We start from the raw sequence: 18,366 nt of genomic DNA on the forward strand, positions 1-18,366 counted from the left end.
TGTATTAGAAGATTAAAAAAATGTTCATCCTATCATACTAAACATTTACAGTATGACTATTGAATAATCACAGGACAATTGGTAAAAATTTCTGACATATTTTAGGTCATTTGTTGAAATGACATTAAATGACCCATGTGAAACTACTGCTCTAATGCAAACACACAATCTAGAACATTTACCCCAGGGGCGTCAAACTCATTTCAGTTCCGGGGCCGAATACGGCGCAGTTTGATCTCAAGTGGGCCACAGATTTGATGCGTGAAAATAAGTAATTTTTGTGCCCTGGTTTGCACTTCTATGTGTACATAAAATACAAAATATGTAAGAAACCGACAATATTCAAGCACTAAGTGACATCATGACCTTCACTTTAAATATCCTAGATTTCTTGACCAATTTCTATTTAATTAAGTGAAATATTACTTAATAATTTGAGAAAAATTTAAGGTTTTTTTAAGAATTTTGAGTTTTTTCAACAGTTTAGCATTAAAAACTTCTGCAATCATGAGATATCAGCACCAAAAAAAACTGTGAGCACCTGCAAATATTGCTGTGTTTCATTTACACAATGATTCATGTTTTCTCTGTCATTTTTTACTTTCTCCTGCTCCAATTGGCCGGATTTGGCCCACGGGCCTTGAGTTTGACACATGTGATTCATGATATATATGTATGTGAAAAAGACACATACCTAGTATATTATCCACCGGCCAGTGAATCCAAGTGTGTCGGTTTGTGTCTGAACAGAGCCGGCGTTATCATAATCGCCGCCTGCCTACTTGACAGGACCTTAAAGTGATCCTGTCACTTTATTTACACCCAGACCACTGTGTAATTTACTTCCCTACACACACACACACACACACACACACACACACAGGCTAACACCAACAGTTCCCAGCCAGGCCCTGGTCGAGTAGGTTGGATGACATCTTTAGATCAGAGCTGTCCAAAGACATCAGAGCAGACTGGCAGGTAATAGATGATAGCATACAACGGCATGTGGAACATGAGTGTGCAAACAGCTACAGCAGTGTTTCTGGTCCTACCCCAGGTGTGAGAATGGAAATGATAAAAAAAAATTACAGAAATTAATCAATTCAGGAGCCACTAAATCAGTGTTTTTCAACCTTGGGGTCGGGACTTGTCTGGAGTTTAAACGGGTTTGCCTGAAATTTCAGAAAAATGTGTAAATATTTTCAATTATTATTTTTTAATTGAAAAAAAACACAAAAACAATCTTAAACAGCTGTATTTCTATATTTTCACTTTGTGAAATATAAATCTAGTTCAACTAAAATGCAGTAAAAAAAAAAATAAAAAATATAATATAATAAATTAAATTATCTGATCTCAAACATGATCAAAAAATAATTCTAGAAAAAAACGGCTTTGGTGTCACCAGAAATTCTTCAAAATAAGGTTACGATCAAAAAAGGTTGTGAACCACTGCACTAAATAATGTTTAATTCACTTATTTACAAAACGAGATCTTTTAAAATGTGTGTTATCACTCAGTCATTCTATCATTATGATCTATAGATGTTTTTAAATAGTTTAAAAAGTAAAATGTTGTAGTTAGACAAAGGGCGGATTCAGAAAGAAGAGAAAAGGGGACTTGAGCCAAAAAAAAAGTTTGAGAATGTATATTTTTATTTGTGCTGAATCAGCTTGTTTCTTACTTGCTATTTGTTTCTTTGATGACTTAGAAACACTGATGTGTTTCACCGTAAACCAATGAAGGCTCTGAGAGAAGTCTGAACACAAAATGTACTGATGTTTTGCTGCTTATAGGAGTGAAAAATCTCATGTTCACACAAGTCTACCAGGGGGCAGTTTTCATTTCTATTAGATTCAGGAGGCTACGATCGATTTAAGACAATATTATATATATATATATATTGTGAAAAAATATGTCTAAGCTTTACTTTTTAAAATATTGTTTTTAGGAAAATTATTATTGGAATATCATGTGTACATTGCTTAATAAAGCAGAAAATCTTAGCTCTCTAGTTCACCTATTTTTTTAATTTTTTTTATTTTCAGTTTTGATTGACGATTGTCAGCACTTTTCCTTTCCACTCCGTCACCATTAACCGTATCCATGGAAACCCCAGAACAACTTTTTGGTGTTAACTTTTAAAAATCCAATTAAGGTCATTAGGTATTAGAACAGGAAGCGTTGAGTTGTAGCTCAGTGTGTGATGGCTGTGACCAACTTTCATGTTGTCCACTCCGTTACCACATAAAGGTAACGCTCTTCAGCCCCACCGTACCCGCCCACGGGGGCAACTCCCCCCTATGTTGTAAAGAATGAATGAAGTCATACATTCTATACGGCTCCCTAACCCTAAGAAACTATAGAAGCTAAAACTGTAGCCAACACACATTCACAGCACACACACCATTATGTTCAAAGAGGTTAAAGTCGACAACTCAGCAAACTCAGGTTTTCTCACTGCTGTGAGTCACAAAATAAACACAGATCTCTATAACAAGATAGTACGTGAAACTACAGGCCGAGTTGAATCCACTGATACACAGGTCGGATATGTTACGTACCAAAACAACGCCACAAAATCAGAAAACACACAGTGGAAAAAGTCAGCAATGATGACAAATTGTGTCTTATGTTTGATGTTTCTTATCAAAAGTTACTCCAATGTGCATAAAACTACACATTTTGATAAATCCAAATTGTGTCGTCAGATAGACACCAGGAAATCTGTCCAATGAGAGCATAGCGCTCGCTCCTTTATCCAGTTCAATTATTTCTGCCTTTGTAGCCTTCCCTACTGAGAATTGGCTTTATATTTGATCAAAATCTCTAAGGTTTCTTTTTTTTTTGGGCAGACTACAAATTTCTGCATTTAAAACATGATTTATTGTCACTCAGTATCATATTTCTAAAACCATCTGTAACCACTAAGTGTTCTACTTCAATCTGAAAAGTAAATAAAGCCATGTAGGTCATGTAGAGGCTTTGGAAAACGTTATTTGTTATGGATCTGTGATTTATGGAGAAAATATTTTTGGGGTGAAAGAGGTTACACAAAAATAAGGAAGAATTCATCACTACGTCAATGCTGCTCATACAACACAGAAGGCGTTTCCTAACGTTGTCGATGGATGGTTGCGTTTCCATCGATTTGATCGGATCGTTGCTTAACCAACTGATGTATGGATTGTTAGTGTCTAGCTGGTGATTGACGGATGTTTTGGCTGTAGAACACACGTCTCGTTGTGTCAAAGTTCTTCCTTTACTTGCTGGGTTTTCTTTGGGTAGTTTTCTTCTCACTGTCCAAACGAAGAAGAAAAAGCCTTTAGATACCTGGATGTGGAATTGATGGATGTCACTCCACCCTGCTTGGCTAACTCAGCACACCCTGCTGGTTTTTCCTTTAGCGCGCACACACACACACACACACACACACACAGTACCATCCCATGGGACAAGTGCTCCTGACCCTCCGTTGCCCTGTGGGCTCTGAAAGTGTGAGTGCTCCTAGGATCTGAAGATATCTGAATAACAAAGACAGACGCTGGAGCTTCTACAGACTGTTTGTGTCGCTGTCAGCAGCTTTTTTTCTGTCCGTGCACTCATGCATGTGAAGGTATGCATGGGACACACACACACACACACACACACAATAATAGGCCTGGGCAATATATCTAGATTCAAGATATATCGAGTTTCCTATTTTGGCAATACAGAAAATCACAATATCGCCTATATTTTTGTATTAAATTACTCATTTTACGAGTCATTTCTTAATCTACTTCTCAAAACATTATGAAAAGCACAGATTTATGAATGCGTTCCAAACCCAGATCTTCTCCTAAACAAGCCAACTACAGAACTCACTCACACATGCTGTCCCTTAGAGGATAAAATATTGTGCAGCTGTTAATACATGTGTCTGTGTGGCATTTTGCATCAGCAAATTTAACCCAGAATTATTGTATTTCTGGTCAGACTTCATTGAGTTAAAAATATTTTTATGAAAAAATATCAAGATGTGAGTTTTGGTTGATGTCGCCCAGCCCTACATATTCATGTTTCGCGTCATGGTGCCATCATTATAGCATATATATTATTTTACATTTTGTCACATTATACTATACACTTTGTTTCTATATTACCGTTGCTTATTTGATTCTCCTGCAGCATCCAGCTGATATTCACTTTCTTTTTACTGTTGGTACAAGACAAATGAATGTGTGAAGGATTTTATTGACTTTAAATTGTTCTTTACATCTTTTAAACTTATTATTTTTGAGAAAAAAAAATCTAACATTTAAAAAATGATGACGTTAGGCCTGCATGGGTGATATGGACCAAAATTTACTCAATCTGACGTCGACATCAAAACATCAAACATTTGTTTGATGAGTCGTCGTTCCTCCAGTGATCAGGTCGATTAAACGCCCCCACCTCTGTAAACCATCTTCAATGCGCACACACACACACACACACACACACACACACACACACACACAAAACTCATTTGTCTGCGTGTGTCGGATCACAATAATTAAGCATTATTGATCACAGATTCAATTAAGTTCATTATTGTGGGTTGCACTGCTGATTGTGGAGGATTAGGAGGGAGGAGGGGGGAGGGTGGGGTGGGGGGAGATTATGGACTCACATCAAGAGGAGAAAGACACGCAACACATAAATATGTAGAAACACATTCTTTATGTGAGGCGTGTGTGAGAGGGGCTGCATGTTCTCACTCTGGTTCCAGGCTAGAGGTGGATAGGCGCGCACACACACACACACACACACACACACACACACACACACATGATCTAAGCTGAAGTGTAAACAGACAGCTCTGGCGTGCCTGTGTGTGTGATAGGGCTGTTAAATGATTATATAAGATTGATATAGTGTTTCCTAGCATCAGAACATCTGCAGAGAACATAAGCATCCACTGACTTCATCCTCTACCATCAGCTCAGCTCACTAAATCTACTCACCAAATCTTCACATTTTCTTTACTTTAAGGCACTTGTGTCAAACTCAAGGCCCCCAGGGGCCAAATCCAGTCCTTTAGAGCAGGGGTGTCAAACTCAGTTCAGGGGTCAAATACAGAGAAGTTTGATCTCACATGTTTTATGTGGAAAAACAAGCAATTTCAACATAATTATGCTCTAGTTTGCACTTCTACGTATACATGAAATACAAAATATGTTAAAAAAAACGACCATATCCAATCAATAAGTGACAGATATCAGTGGCATGTCAATTTCTATTTAATTAAGGAAATTGTAATATAACAATTTGAGGAGAATTTAAAGATTTTGTAAAAATTTTGGGGGTTTTTTTCAACATTGAAAATGACTGAAAAAACTGTACGCCCCTGCAAATATTATTGAGTTTCTTTAACACAATGATTTGTGTTTTCTCTTGTCGTTTTTACTTTCTCCTGCGGGCGGAATTGAATTCTCTGAAGGGCCGGATTTGGCCCCGGGACTTGAGTTTGACACATGTGCTTTAGAGCATCAAATTTGGCCCCGCTCGAGAAAGTAAAAATCATTTTAAAAAAATGTGAAAATGTATTTTTCTCAGTCCCTTCCAAACTCTAAAATTCAGTTAAAATACACAATATTTTCAAAACTCAATTTTCCAGTTCTCATTTTTAATCTAAATTGTCTAAAGTTTTCCTCAAATTATTGATGGATATGCTCACATAATTTATCATTTATACATAGAAGTTCAAACAAGTTCAAACTGCTCTGTATTTGACCCCTGAACCAAAATGAGTTCAACACCCCTGGTTTAAGACCTTATTTTTAGGGATGTAATGAAATAGTTCACTCATGATACAATATGAAATACAATATAGGGCTCAGGATATGAAATACTCAGGATACGATGTAAAAAAGTAAAAAAATGTTTTTAAAAAAACAATGAAAAGTAACAAATTTGTAACAAATCTTCGTTGACGAAAATCAATTTGACTGTAAAAGTGAGAGTGTGTGTGTGTGTGTGTGTGTGTGTGTGCGTGTGTGTGTGTGTGTGTGTGTGTGTGCGTGTGTATGTGTGTGTGTGTGTGTGTGTGTGTGTGTGTGTGTGTGTGTGTGTGTGTGTGTGTGTGTGTGTGAGAGTGTTTAGTTTCACAAATAAGGAATGAAAACAAAAGTTTTAATTAGAGATTTGTTGATTTATGATTGTTTCTGTAACAGAAGAGTTTTGAAAGCTGCTTTATGGACCTGCTGCTGGTTCACTGTTCCAGCCAGGTGGTTTTTTTGGTGCATCACTACAGACTTATGATCTGCTTTGTCCTCCATCTTGTCAGGCTCTGAGCTGCTACTGCAATCCTTTTTTTAACTTTTTTATTTTGCGTTACATTCCTACTTATTTTTCTTCATTGTAAGAAGTATTTACAGGACTTTAAAACCTTCTGCTGAATCCTAATGTGTTGTCATACTTTTTATTTCTCACCCTGATGACAATTTATCCAAAACCATCCCATTCTCTCTCTACTAATTAAAAGAGCACCTGCAAACCCGCTGTGTTTGGCCCACAGCCTTCCTACTGCAGCAGTGTGTGTGTGTGTGTGTGTGTGTGTGTGTGTGTGTGTGTGTGAACTTCCCAGTCAGGTCCTGAGCCAGTGGCCTTGGGGATCCTGTGTGTGTGTGTGTGTGTGCGTGTGTGTGTGTGTGTGTGTGTGTGTGTGTGTGTGTGCGTGTGTGTGTGTGTGTGTGTGTGTGTGTGTGTGTGTGTGTGTGTGTGTGTGTGTGTGTGTGTGTGTGCCTCAGTGTGTGTGGGCCCAGTCTTGACTTCATTCCAAGTTCCGACTCCCCCCCCCCCCCCCCCCCAGGCTTTTCTTTTCCTCCCAACCTTTTTTTTCTTCTTCTTTTGTCACAATATTTGGTTTGTATTGTAAAATGTTCCTTAGAATAATTTAAATAAAATGCATTTTGAATGATGACTGGTTTCAAACTCATTTTAGTTCATGGGCCAAATACACAGAACTATATAAAATATAAGAAACTGACAATATCCAAGCAATAAGTGACAGATGTCATTCACAACAGGATGTTAACCTTAAATTTACTAGATTTTTGACCAATTTCTAATAATTAAGGAAAATATTATGTAATAATTTGAAGAAAATTGAAGGATTTTGTTTTTTTCAACAGTTTAACATTAAAAATGACTTCAATTCTGCAATATAAGCACCGGCAAATGATTGAGTTTCATTTACACAATGATTCATGTTTTCGCTGTCATTTTTACTTTCCTCCTGCGGGCCGAAATGGATTCTCCAAAGGGCCAGGTTTGGCCCCTGGGCCTTGACTTTGACACATGTGACTTAAAGTGTGCTTAACAGGAAGTAGCTCCTGTGTTCATGATCTGGTCCTTTTCTGAGGAATTGTATATGTTCTGCATGGGTTTTTATTGGCTAATCTAGAAGAACGTGTTCGTTTAAATGACTGTAACTCTGTTAATATTTTACTCACATGTGACAGAATCATTAAAGATGTTGCTTTGTTTTGACAAAATCGTCACACGCGAGAAAAAGAGAAAGAGAAGCACACACAACACACACAACACACACACACAACAGGGACACACAACACACAACAGGCACACACAACACTCACACACAACACTCACACACAACAGACACACACAACAGGCACACACATCTCATTTAAAACAACAGTCACACGCAACACAACACACACAACAGGCACACACAAACACACAACATGCACACACAATACACACAACACTCACACACGAGACACACACACACACACAACAGGCACACACAACAGACACACACAACAGGCACACACATCTCATTTAAAACAACAGTCACACGCAACACAACACACACAACACACACACACACACACACAACAGGCACACACACAACACACACAACACACACACACACAACACACACAACACACACACAACAGGCACACACAACACACACACACAACACACAACACACACAACACACACACACAACACACACACACATCTGATTTAAAACTATACAGATACACTTGTGTCTCACATTTCTTCAACATAATACATTTCATAATCTTTTGAAACATATTAAATGATGTTGATAATTTGATGTCATCATTTAGTCTCTAATGCACCTTTATTTTGTCACGATTCTCAATTTGGGTTTTTCAAATATCTCTATTCTTCACAAGTTATAGCTATTTTATGTCTTAATTTTTGCAGATGTGTGGGTAAGATTGTTAAATGCGTTGAATTCTACCAAATTATGAAATTTTAATAATTTTTGGTGTATAAATATTGGGTTTGTAATGTTCCCTGTTTCCACTTCCACTAATTATTCTCAGATTTACAGGCATTGCCCCACAGTTTAATACAATAAGTCAGATCAGTGATGTATCATGATGTAAATCATATTGATTTATTACAATGCACAGCTCTAGTTGAGACCAGGTGTGTCTCACCCGTGGGCGATGCAACACCCGCACTTTCATAACAACAAAAATTCACTTTTCACAGAGGGATTCATTGTTGAAAACGTGTTGGTACGGTGAGATTGATTGAATGGTGATCAAGCCAATCACAGCCAGCCATTTGATGAAGAAGGTAAACAAAGAGTAACAGGTGATAAAAAATAATAATAAATAGTAACAGGTGATAAAAAATCGTCCAAAAGTGGCAAAATGTGGTGTGAAAAGTGACTAAAATGGGCCAAAAGCAATCTAGAGTGGCAAAAGAACTTTACAAAAAAGAGAAAACGTGGTACGTAATGGCAAAAGCTTCAGCTTAAATGAGCAAAAATGTGGATAAAAATAGTGAAAGAGGACAAAAATGTAGGGAAAAGGGAAACAAGTGGTATTTATTTTGGGCAAAATGTAGCTTATTTGAATGAAAAGTGGCAAAAATGGTTAAAGAATCGACAAAAATGTAATAAAAGTTTCAAAAAGAACTTGCATAAATGGACAAAAAAATGGAAAAAGGGATATTTATTGAAAAAAAGAAGCTGAAACCTGAAGAAAAAAACCAGAAAGGGACAAAGGAAGTTGCAAAATGACTTAATAACAGCTTTATCATGGTTTTAGTAAATGTATTTAATAAACTAAATTGGGAGTGAACGGTTGTTCTACCTTTAGAACACCCTCACTTTTCAAATCGCTGCTCCACCCTAGTTGAGACCCACACACTTAGTTAGTGCCTACAGTGTGTGTGTGTGTGTGTGTGTACGCTGCGACACGTTTTCAGAGCGAGTAAAAAGACAAAGTGTTTCAATCAGACTAAAGCAGTTGATCTGAGATGTAACATCAGCCTTTAAAGGTGAAACTATAGATGTGAGTGTCGTGCTCTCTGTGTTCTCTTAAACAGCTGTCGTAATGGCTGATTCAGAACAGATGGCGTGTGCATGTGGGTCTGCTCGGCTGCACATATGTGCAGGCCAGGGGGTGTGGCCTAACATACGGGGGGGGGGGGCTTTTATGGCAAAGAATGCAACAATGAGCAAATCTATAAATGTCTAATTATACTGCTGAACAATGTAGGAGACAAATATGGAGTTGGCTGTATTAAAATAACACAAATGAAGCGTTCCATCATTTTCTAAGTGTTTTTTTTTTCCAGAATAGACGCTTTTTATTCATCCTGAACAGATTGAACGTCGTACAGTAAAACACCTGAGCTAGCCTGGGGGCACAGAGCCATCAGGCAACAACACTTACAGTAGAGCAGGCAGCAGCTGGTGTGTGTGTGTGTGTGTGTGTGTGCTTGGCTCTGGGATATCTGTGTCTCCATGCATCTGTTTATCCCACGGCGGTGTCACATCATCGCTGATGGCTGCAAAGTGGCCGACAATGACAAAGATGCTGTAGAAAACACACACCCACACACACACACACACGCACACACACACACACACACACACACACACACACACACACACACACACACACACACACACACACACACACACACACACACTGATAACATGTCGAATCATGTCTAGGTATCAGCAGAGGTGTAAACAGTACTGATATATCCTACACTAGTAAAAGTAAGTCATACATAAGATATTCAAGTACAAGTAAAAAGTTTCTCAATTAAATAAAACAAATAAAATGAGTGTTCTTTGTTAAATATGTATATTTTATTTATTTGTGTTGCATTATTTGAAAAAGTTGACTAAAAAATGTACTTTTATTATTTAAGAATGGTAACCTGAATGTTATCATTCATGTTGGGCATTTAAGCATTTTTGCTTCTGTCTGTTTAAGTCTTATATTTTTAATAATAATAATTGTGATGTACATATAAGATTTTTTTTTTTTTTGTTAGACTGAAACAAATAAACTGAAACTGAAATAGTACTCAAAGTAAAAGTTACTAGTTACTTTCACTCCCCATCATTGATTTTGGTAATAAATCTTGGTACGGTTCTCTTGCGTACAGTAAACATCTCATGTAGAAATTTATTTTCCACAAAGACATCTGTGTAAAATAAAAGGTTTGTCAAAATGTACATTAAAAAAAAAAAAAAAAATGATAAAATAACACCAATGAATTAAATTCAAAATAAAAATAAATAAATTCTCAATTTAAAGATTTTAAGTGTTTGAATAGCATTGAAAAGTTTTTGTATATAATTTTGTGGAGCTAAAACATAATTCAGTTTAAAAACAGGTTTGAAGAAATGATTTTCACATGATTATAGGAATGAATCTGATGAATAATCACCAGTTGTTGTTTTTTTTTTTTATATTTTGTATTAGCTCTTGATTATTTGTGAATATGTAGATTGTTTTTTAATGATATATGGGTAATTATTTTAGTATTAGTTGTACTTAAAAAACAGAAAAAACAAAATCTGTAGTGATTAAAGTTAGGATTACAGTAAATACGTTTACACTTCATCCTACTCCTTTTCACACATGAATCATATCAATGTACGCTTTATATTTTAGGACATCCTCAGGTCTCACAATGTGAGGAATCAGGAAATTCTCATTATGAGACCAAACGGACTCATGACTCAGCAAAACCTTTGTCAGACGAAACGGCCTCGGGCTTCAAAATAAAAGTCATCAGACTCAACGGCCTTAGGCCTTGAAACATGACATGGCATTTTATTTTGAAGGACTTGAAAGTGCACATGAAGTTGAAAATCCGTTCTTTCCTTTTATTTTTTAAAAGTTAAGATATATCTACGTAGTGTTTGATTCATAAATACATAGTTAAATGAAACGTTGGTATATCTTAACCTTTAAAAATAAATAAATAGAAAATAACAGCTCTCAATTTACACTCATATCTGAAGCAGCACATATTAATGACGCTATGTAAATTTCCGGTTCCTTCAAAATAAAACTTAATATGTTTTTTATGGCCTGAGGACATTGAGTCTGATGACTTTTATTTTGAAGCCTGAGGCGGTGTTTTGATAAGCGAGGTTTTGCTGAGTCATGAGTCCCTTTAGAGGTTTTTCTGATACCTGACACCTCACTGTGCATGTCCTAAAACGTACACGGTACAATGGTGAATTTCAGCTGTTGTAATTCATCATTTTTCCTTTTTTTAGATGATTATTCTTTTATCATTTTACATGTTACATAAATCAATCAATCACAGTAATGTGAGTACTCGTAATCCATTACTTTCACCTCTGGGTATCAGTGTAAAAGCTGAAGTTTTATTCCGTCAGAATGGCATTAGGGTCTTTCTAGTGATGTGTTTGACACCGTCCCCCCCACAGCCCCGCCCACTCTGACCGCCTCACTCCGTGTTTACATACCAGGACAGAAGAGTGATGGCCGCTACAGGAGGAATGTTCAGGAACAAGGCCACTGACGTCTGCACACATGCTCATCCTCTTTGCATGTGTAGCTACTAAAACAGGGCAGAGTGTGTGTGTGTGTGTGCTCTGTTATTTATTAATCACAAACCCTGGGTTTAATCTGAGTGTCGGCACGACACCTTTCTCATGTGCTGCTGTTTTATCCCTGTGATATACTTATTAACAAAGTGAAACGCTCATGGAGGTGATTCGTCTTGATGTGTCTTCTCTCTGTACCGGTTCTTTTGTAGCGTCGTTTTGAAAGTGGGAGGATTTGAATATAAATTGAAAGCCTTGAGCCCTCTGCTTGAAGCTAAACTGTAAATAATAACTAACGTTTTTTTTTTTTTCTAATCTTTGGTAATTCAAGCAAATTGATTTTGCAGAGAGAGAGAGAGAGAGAGAGAGATGTTGCAGAGAAACATTTTTTATATTATTATTTACGAGCAGGCAAAGGGCTGAGCGGTGTAATGAGTGAAAACGCATGCTTAATCTAAATGGTGAGAGTGTCTGTTAGGGAACGCATTAGATTTCTGCAGAAGAAGCGTACGATGTATTAATTGACAGACAGGAACCGCTGTCTCCGTGGTTGATACAAGTAATTTATTACTTCAGAAACGAATGCCACCGCCAGAATGTGCTTCATTAATTTCAAATTTAGTTTTAATTTCAAGCTGTTGCCCCTTGAGAAGAATAAAGTGGCAAGTTGTGTTTGAAGAGACATTTTTTAGTTCATCTTTTTCTCCTCCATCTTTCTCCCTCTCGTTTGAATTCTGCTCTGATTTTTCTGCCACGCAGAACAAAGGCAGTGGACAGGAGAGAATGTAGTTTCAATAACCCACTCATACATCCATAACTTTTGGTCGGAGGTTATGAACAGGCCTTCTCTGCCCCAATACTGAAATACTTGGAGATATTTCATCGTTAACCACTCCTAATCCCTACATACTATTCATTATAATATCATTAGCCATTGCAAAAAAAACTAGAATATTTGCATTCTCTGCAGAAAATGCAAGGATACAGTTGCAGCCTGTGTCGTACTGCGTTAGCATTAGTTAGCATTAGCATACATTTGTAGTTGCATGAGTATTAGGTAGTATTAGCATTAGCTAGCATTAACGTTAACTAACATTAGCATTGGCTAGCATTAGTATTAACATTCACATTATAGCATAGCCTAGCATTAGCTGAAAATTCGCAATAAGGTTGAAAAAGGGTGAAATGCGTAGAAAAAGTTGAAAATGTTGAAAAAGGTTGAAACGGTTTGAAATAGTTGAAAAGATTGATAAAGTTGATAAAGTTGAAATGAGCTGAAGATGTCTAACTTAAATGGGTTGAAGAATGGTTGAAGGGCCTGATATTTCCAATGGAAATGAATGGGAAAGAAAAAATATAAGTCAAAAAGTTTAAAAGTTACAAATGATCTCAGGAACTTTCTGAATTTGCTTATTTGTCAAAATCGGACAAACAGTGTTGGAGAAGTTAACGCAGAAGGAAGAAAAAAATGGACAGCAATAGTGAGGATGCCTCCTGCATCCTCACTAATTATAAATTTAAACTGGAAAGATTGAACAGAAATATATATAAACCACTGGTTAGGCTATCAAGCATTTTTGGTCTCTTTTTTTTCAGCAATATGTCTCACTATTTGCAGCATGTACTTTGAGATACAAACCATCTGTATTGTCTGGCTTGTTTAGTTCTATTGTTGTTGTTGTTTTTGTTGCTTGTGAAATAAAAATAATAATTAAAAAAAACTTCTAGTACACCATCTTAAACTCAAAAATGTACAAAACAAGTTTTAATAAATGCCTTTCTTTCTTTTTTGTGTGTGTTTCGTTCAGTATACGTCCCTGAAGATGAGAAGGAAGCCGCCCTCTTGGATGACGACCTAGAAGGAGAAGACTCAGCCCAGGAAGGAGACGAACCTTCGTCCAAGCTTCTTTGTCAGGACAAGGATTTCCTTCTCAAAGACAGACCAGGATCCACCGGGATCCACGATTCCCCTAATGCTGCGGACTTTTCCAGCCAGGAGCTGGACAGTGAATCTCACTTGAGCGAGTCCAGTGACAGATTGTCAGACTTCGAGAGCTCGTCTCTTAAAAACGAGGATGACGTCCTCCTGTCTAAAGACGCGTCTTCTGCTATGGAAGTGGCTGTGAATACCGCAGCCATGTTGAGTGGAGATGAGACCATGTTGTCTACAACTGGCTCGGTGGCTGACAGCTTGGAGAAGATGAAAGCGATCTACACCTCCTTCCTAACCAACTCCTACTGGTCGACACTGAACCTGAACCTGAGTCAGCCACCGGCGGAGAAGCCGCCACGCAGCCACAGTAGCAGCAGTAGCAGCAGCAGTAGCAGCAGCTGTGGTAGTGGGAGTTACGACTGGCATCAGACCGCTATGGCTAAATCCCTCCAACAAGCCTCACAGAACCACAACAGACTTGGCCTGGTTCAACATCCCACGATGGCTGTAGCCAATGTCTCAACAGAGCCCAATCTGTTCAGCACTGTACAGCTGTACCGTCAGAGCTCCAAGCTCTATGGCTCCATATTCACCGGGGCCAGTAAATTCCGCTGCAAAGACTGTAGTGCGGCGTATGATACGCTAGTGCAGCTCACGGTACACATGAACGAGATGGGCCACTACCGGGACGACAACCACGAAACAGAGGGCGAAGGTGCAAAGAGATGGTCAAAGCCCAGGAAGCGGTCCCTGCTGGAGATGGAGGGGAAAGAGGACGCACAGAAAGTTCTGAAGTGTATGTACTGTGGACACTCGTTTGAATCCCTACAAGACCTGAGCGTCCACATGATCAAGACAAAACACTACCAGAAAGTGCCTCTAAAGGAGCCGGTGACACCAGTTGCAGCAAAGATAATATCTTCAGCTCGAAAGAGGGCCCCTATTGAGCTAGATCTCCCCAGCTCCCCAGATTCCAATGGAGGTACGACACCGAAGTCCACCCCCCTCTCTGACACTAATGACATACTTCAGAAGGTTACCAATCCATACATCACACCCAATAACCGTTACGGACACCAAAATGGTGCAAGCTATGCCTGGCAGTTTGAATCCAGAAAGTCCCAAATCCTCAAATGTATGGAGTGTGGTAGCTCACATGACACGCTTCAGGAGCTAACTGCTCACATGATGGTGACGGGACACTTTATTAAAGTTACCAACTCGGCTATTAAGAAGGGCAAACCCATCATAGAGTCATCCAGCCAAGCCCCAACGCTTATTCCAACAGCTGAAGAACAGATTCAGTCTGTTCCCCTGGCGGCCACAGCCTTCTCCCCTCCACCAGCACCAGTGCCCCCTCCAGCCAGCATCTCACCCAGCACTATGGTTGTGGATATCAAAAAAGAGGAAAAAGAGGAAGAATGCACTAAAGAGCCAGTTTTCAATAACGGCACCATCCCCAACAAAGACAAGAAGGCTGGAAGCGAAGAAGACATTGATGAGAAGTTTGACATTTCATCAAAGTACACTTATCTGACTGAAGACGACTTGGGTGACAATCCAAAGGGAGGTCTTGACATCCTCAAATCCTTGGAGAACACGGTTACTTCAGCCATCAACAAAGCCCAGAACGGAGCTCCAAGCTGGGGAGGATATCCCAGTATCCACGCTGCCTATCAGCTGCCAAACATAATGAAGCTGTCCCTCGGTAACTCCGGGAAAAGTTCCCCTCTCAAGTACTTGTTCCCTGGAGCGGAGATCCTCTCTCCCATTGCCAGGAGTCAGCCTTTGATGTCACCCCCCAGTCGCCAGTCGTCCCCACTGCCCAAAAACAACTTTCACGCTATGGAGGAACTTGTAAAGAAGGTGACAGAAAAAGTGGCCAAAGTAGAAGAGAAAATGCGCGATCCAGGTGTTGGAGCTCGGGGTTCTCCTCTGCAGCGGGCGACACCTTCCCCCTCTAATAGTGAGACAGGGGACTCGGCCCTGGGTGAGTCTCCAAAAAATAATCGATCAGGTGGCTGCAAAACTCCTGATACTACCACAAAGACGGAAAAGAGAGTAGGGAATGGAAACGTATCTAATCATAGTCATACTTCCATAAAAGAGTCTGTGGAGAATGGAACAGAGCCCGCCCCTGTGACATCACCACTTCCTGTTTCCCTTTGTGGAGGTACAGCAATCATCACTGACCACCCACCTCCAGAGCAACCGTTCGTCAACCCTCTGAGTGCTCTGCAGTCAGTAATGAATGCTCACCTGGGGAAGGCCTCTAAGCCCAACCTTCCCTCCCTCGACCCCATGAGCATGTTGTTCAAAATGAGCAATAGCCTGGCTGAGAAAGCCGCGGTGGCTGCTTCCACCCCACCCACACACAACAAAAAGGCCAACAACCATTTGGACCGCTACTTCTTCCAGCAGCATCAAAGCAACGATCAACCCATTGACCTCACCAAAGGAAAAAATGCAGGATCATTGAGTTTAGTGGCGCTCTCCTCCACAAGCTCCACCCCCTCCTCAGTTTCCCCTTCTGCTGCCATCACTATGAACAAAGCTTCGGCTGCTGTAGCGTCCTTCATGGCCACCTCCCCGTTGAGAGAAAATGCCCTGTCCGATATTTCAGACATGCTGAAGAACCTGACAGAAAGTCAGGTGGTTTCCAAGTCTTCCACGCCCACGAGCCAATTGGAACGCTCTGACATTGATGGCGTCATGCATGAGGACACTGAGGACATTTCACCAGCCCAGAAACGTAAAGGACGCCAGTCCAACTGGAACCCCCAACACCTCCTCATCCTCCAAGCCCAGTTCGCTTCCAGTTTGAGACAACTCAGTGATGGCAAATACATGATGTCAGACTTGAGTCCACAAGAGAGAATGCATATCTCCCGCTTCACCGGCCTCTCAATGACCACAATATCCCACTGGCTCGCCAATGTCAAGTACCAGCTCAGGCGAACTGGCGGTACAAAGTTTTTAAAGAACTTAGATTCTGGACACCCGGTGTTCTTCTGTAGTGACTGTGCTTCTCAGATCCGTTCACCCTCTACTTACGTCAGCCATCTGGAATCCCACTTGGGCTTCCGTCTGCGAGATCTGGCTAAACTTTCTGGGGAACAGCTACTAAGTCAGATCTCTCAGCAGCATCAGCAGCAACGCCACACCAAAGGAAGTGAAAAACTGTTCGCCAACCTCCATCAGTCCAGCCACCCGTTGCCCTCCTCCCTATCGACAACCTTACCCCCCTCCCTGCCAGTCTCCCTGTCCTCATCGTTAACACCCTCTTTGCCCTCGAATGAGTCCCCCTCCCCAGATGACGACAACGACAGCGGGGCTACGCATAAGTGCAAGCTCTGTAACCGGACTTTTGCGAGTAAACACGCGGTTAAGCTTCACCTGAGTAAGACTCATGGGAAATCTCCCGAGGACCATCTTATGTATCTTATGTGTGAGCTGGACAAACAGTAGCACTTGTTCGAACAATGATGCACTCTTTCTTAACGACTGAACCTTTTCTTTTTGCTCTTTAGCCTTTCACGGACCTTTAAAGAAAGCAAAGGAATTAGGAAAGGCTCCTGAACTGCACAAGACAACATGTAACTACTGAGATTTGAAACAATGTTTTGTATTTTGTGTTGAAGTTTTTTTTGTTTTTATGTGTGAGCTAAACTCTCGCCGACCACACTTGATTCCTGTGATGTCCGTTGGCAGAAAAAGCAATGTTTTCATTTGCTTTTTTGGACAAATAAGACAGTGTGTCGTTTAGGAGAAACGGTGTGTGTGTAAAGATATTCAAAAAGTTACGTGTATTTTGAAGGCCCTCTAAAAGGAAGTACATTCTGTTTTATTTTGACATCACTGATGTGTGATAAGCTGCATGCATGAATAAAACTGTTTTGTAGACATTTTTTTTTTTTTTTTTTAAGTGAATCTGGTGCACTTTCTATGGTTTGTTTTGCCAGTCTCTCCATTGATCTAATTGTTTAATTTTAGTTTTAATCTACATTTTGGTGCTGGAGGCAGCTCAAACATTTAACCCTCTGAGTATGTCCAAGCATTTTACCTAAATTTCAGAATTAAATTATGGAAGTTTTTTTGTAATACTGCTAGATGAAAAGCACTTTTAAAGACATGCCCCCCTCCCCATTCCAATTAAGTTTTTCTTTAGCTAGCAGGATAATATTTATGATGTCAATATGAAGTTGAAAAAAGAACGAAACTCAAATGATTTTTTTCCCATGCTGATGAAGGGACGAAGTAACTTCAAGTCTCTGTAAAATATGTATATATTTATGACATATGACTTAATTTCTGTCTAAATTATGCATTCTTTATATATTTTTTAATTTAAAAGGCAATCTGCTGGTGCACAGTAAGGACATTTGCACAATAGTTTTATAACTATGTACACAGAAGATAGAAAAAGAAGAAAAAAGGGAGGCTGCAAACCCATCTATTGCTCCCAACTCATGCTCAAAGGGTTAAAAAGTCTCTCTTTATCACTACTTTACATGTGACCCCCTGTATGAACACGAAAAAAAAAAAAAAATATTAGAGGCTGTACAAAAAAGATGT

General features: G+C 39.4%; 1 protein-coding gene across 2 annotated transcripts in view; it reads left to right on the forward strand.

Annotated features, from left to right (window-relative positions):
* tshz3b (teashirt zinc finger homeobox 3b) overlaps positions 1-17,627 on the forward strand; it is a 49,972-nt gene extending 32,345 nt beyond the window's left edge. For both annotated transcript variants that reach the window (XM_028437361.1, XM_028437371.1), the window contains one exon: positions 13,667-17,627. In XM_028437361.1, coding sequence (XP_028293162.1) covers positions 13,667-17,259 — 3,593 coding nt within the window. In that variant the 3' untranslated portion in view covers positions 17,260-17,627. The remainder of the gene's footprint in view (positions 1-13,666) is intronic.
* The last annotated feature ends 739 nt before the right edge of the window (positions 17,628-18,366 follow it).

Source organism: Gouania willdenowi, chromosome 3 (genome assembly GCF_900634775.1).
Source record: "Gouania willdenowi chromosome 3, fGouWil2.1, whole genome shotgun sequence".
NCBI lineage: Eukaryota > Metazoa > Chordata > Actinopteri > Blenniiformes > Gobiesocidae > Gouania > Gouania willdenowi.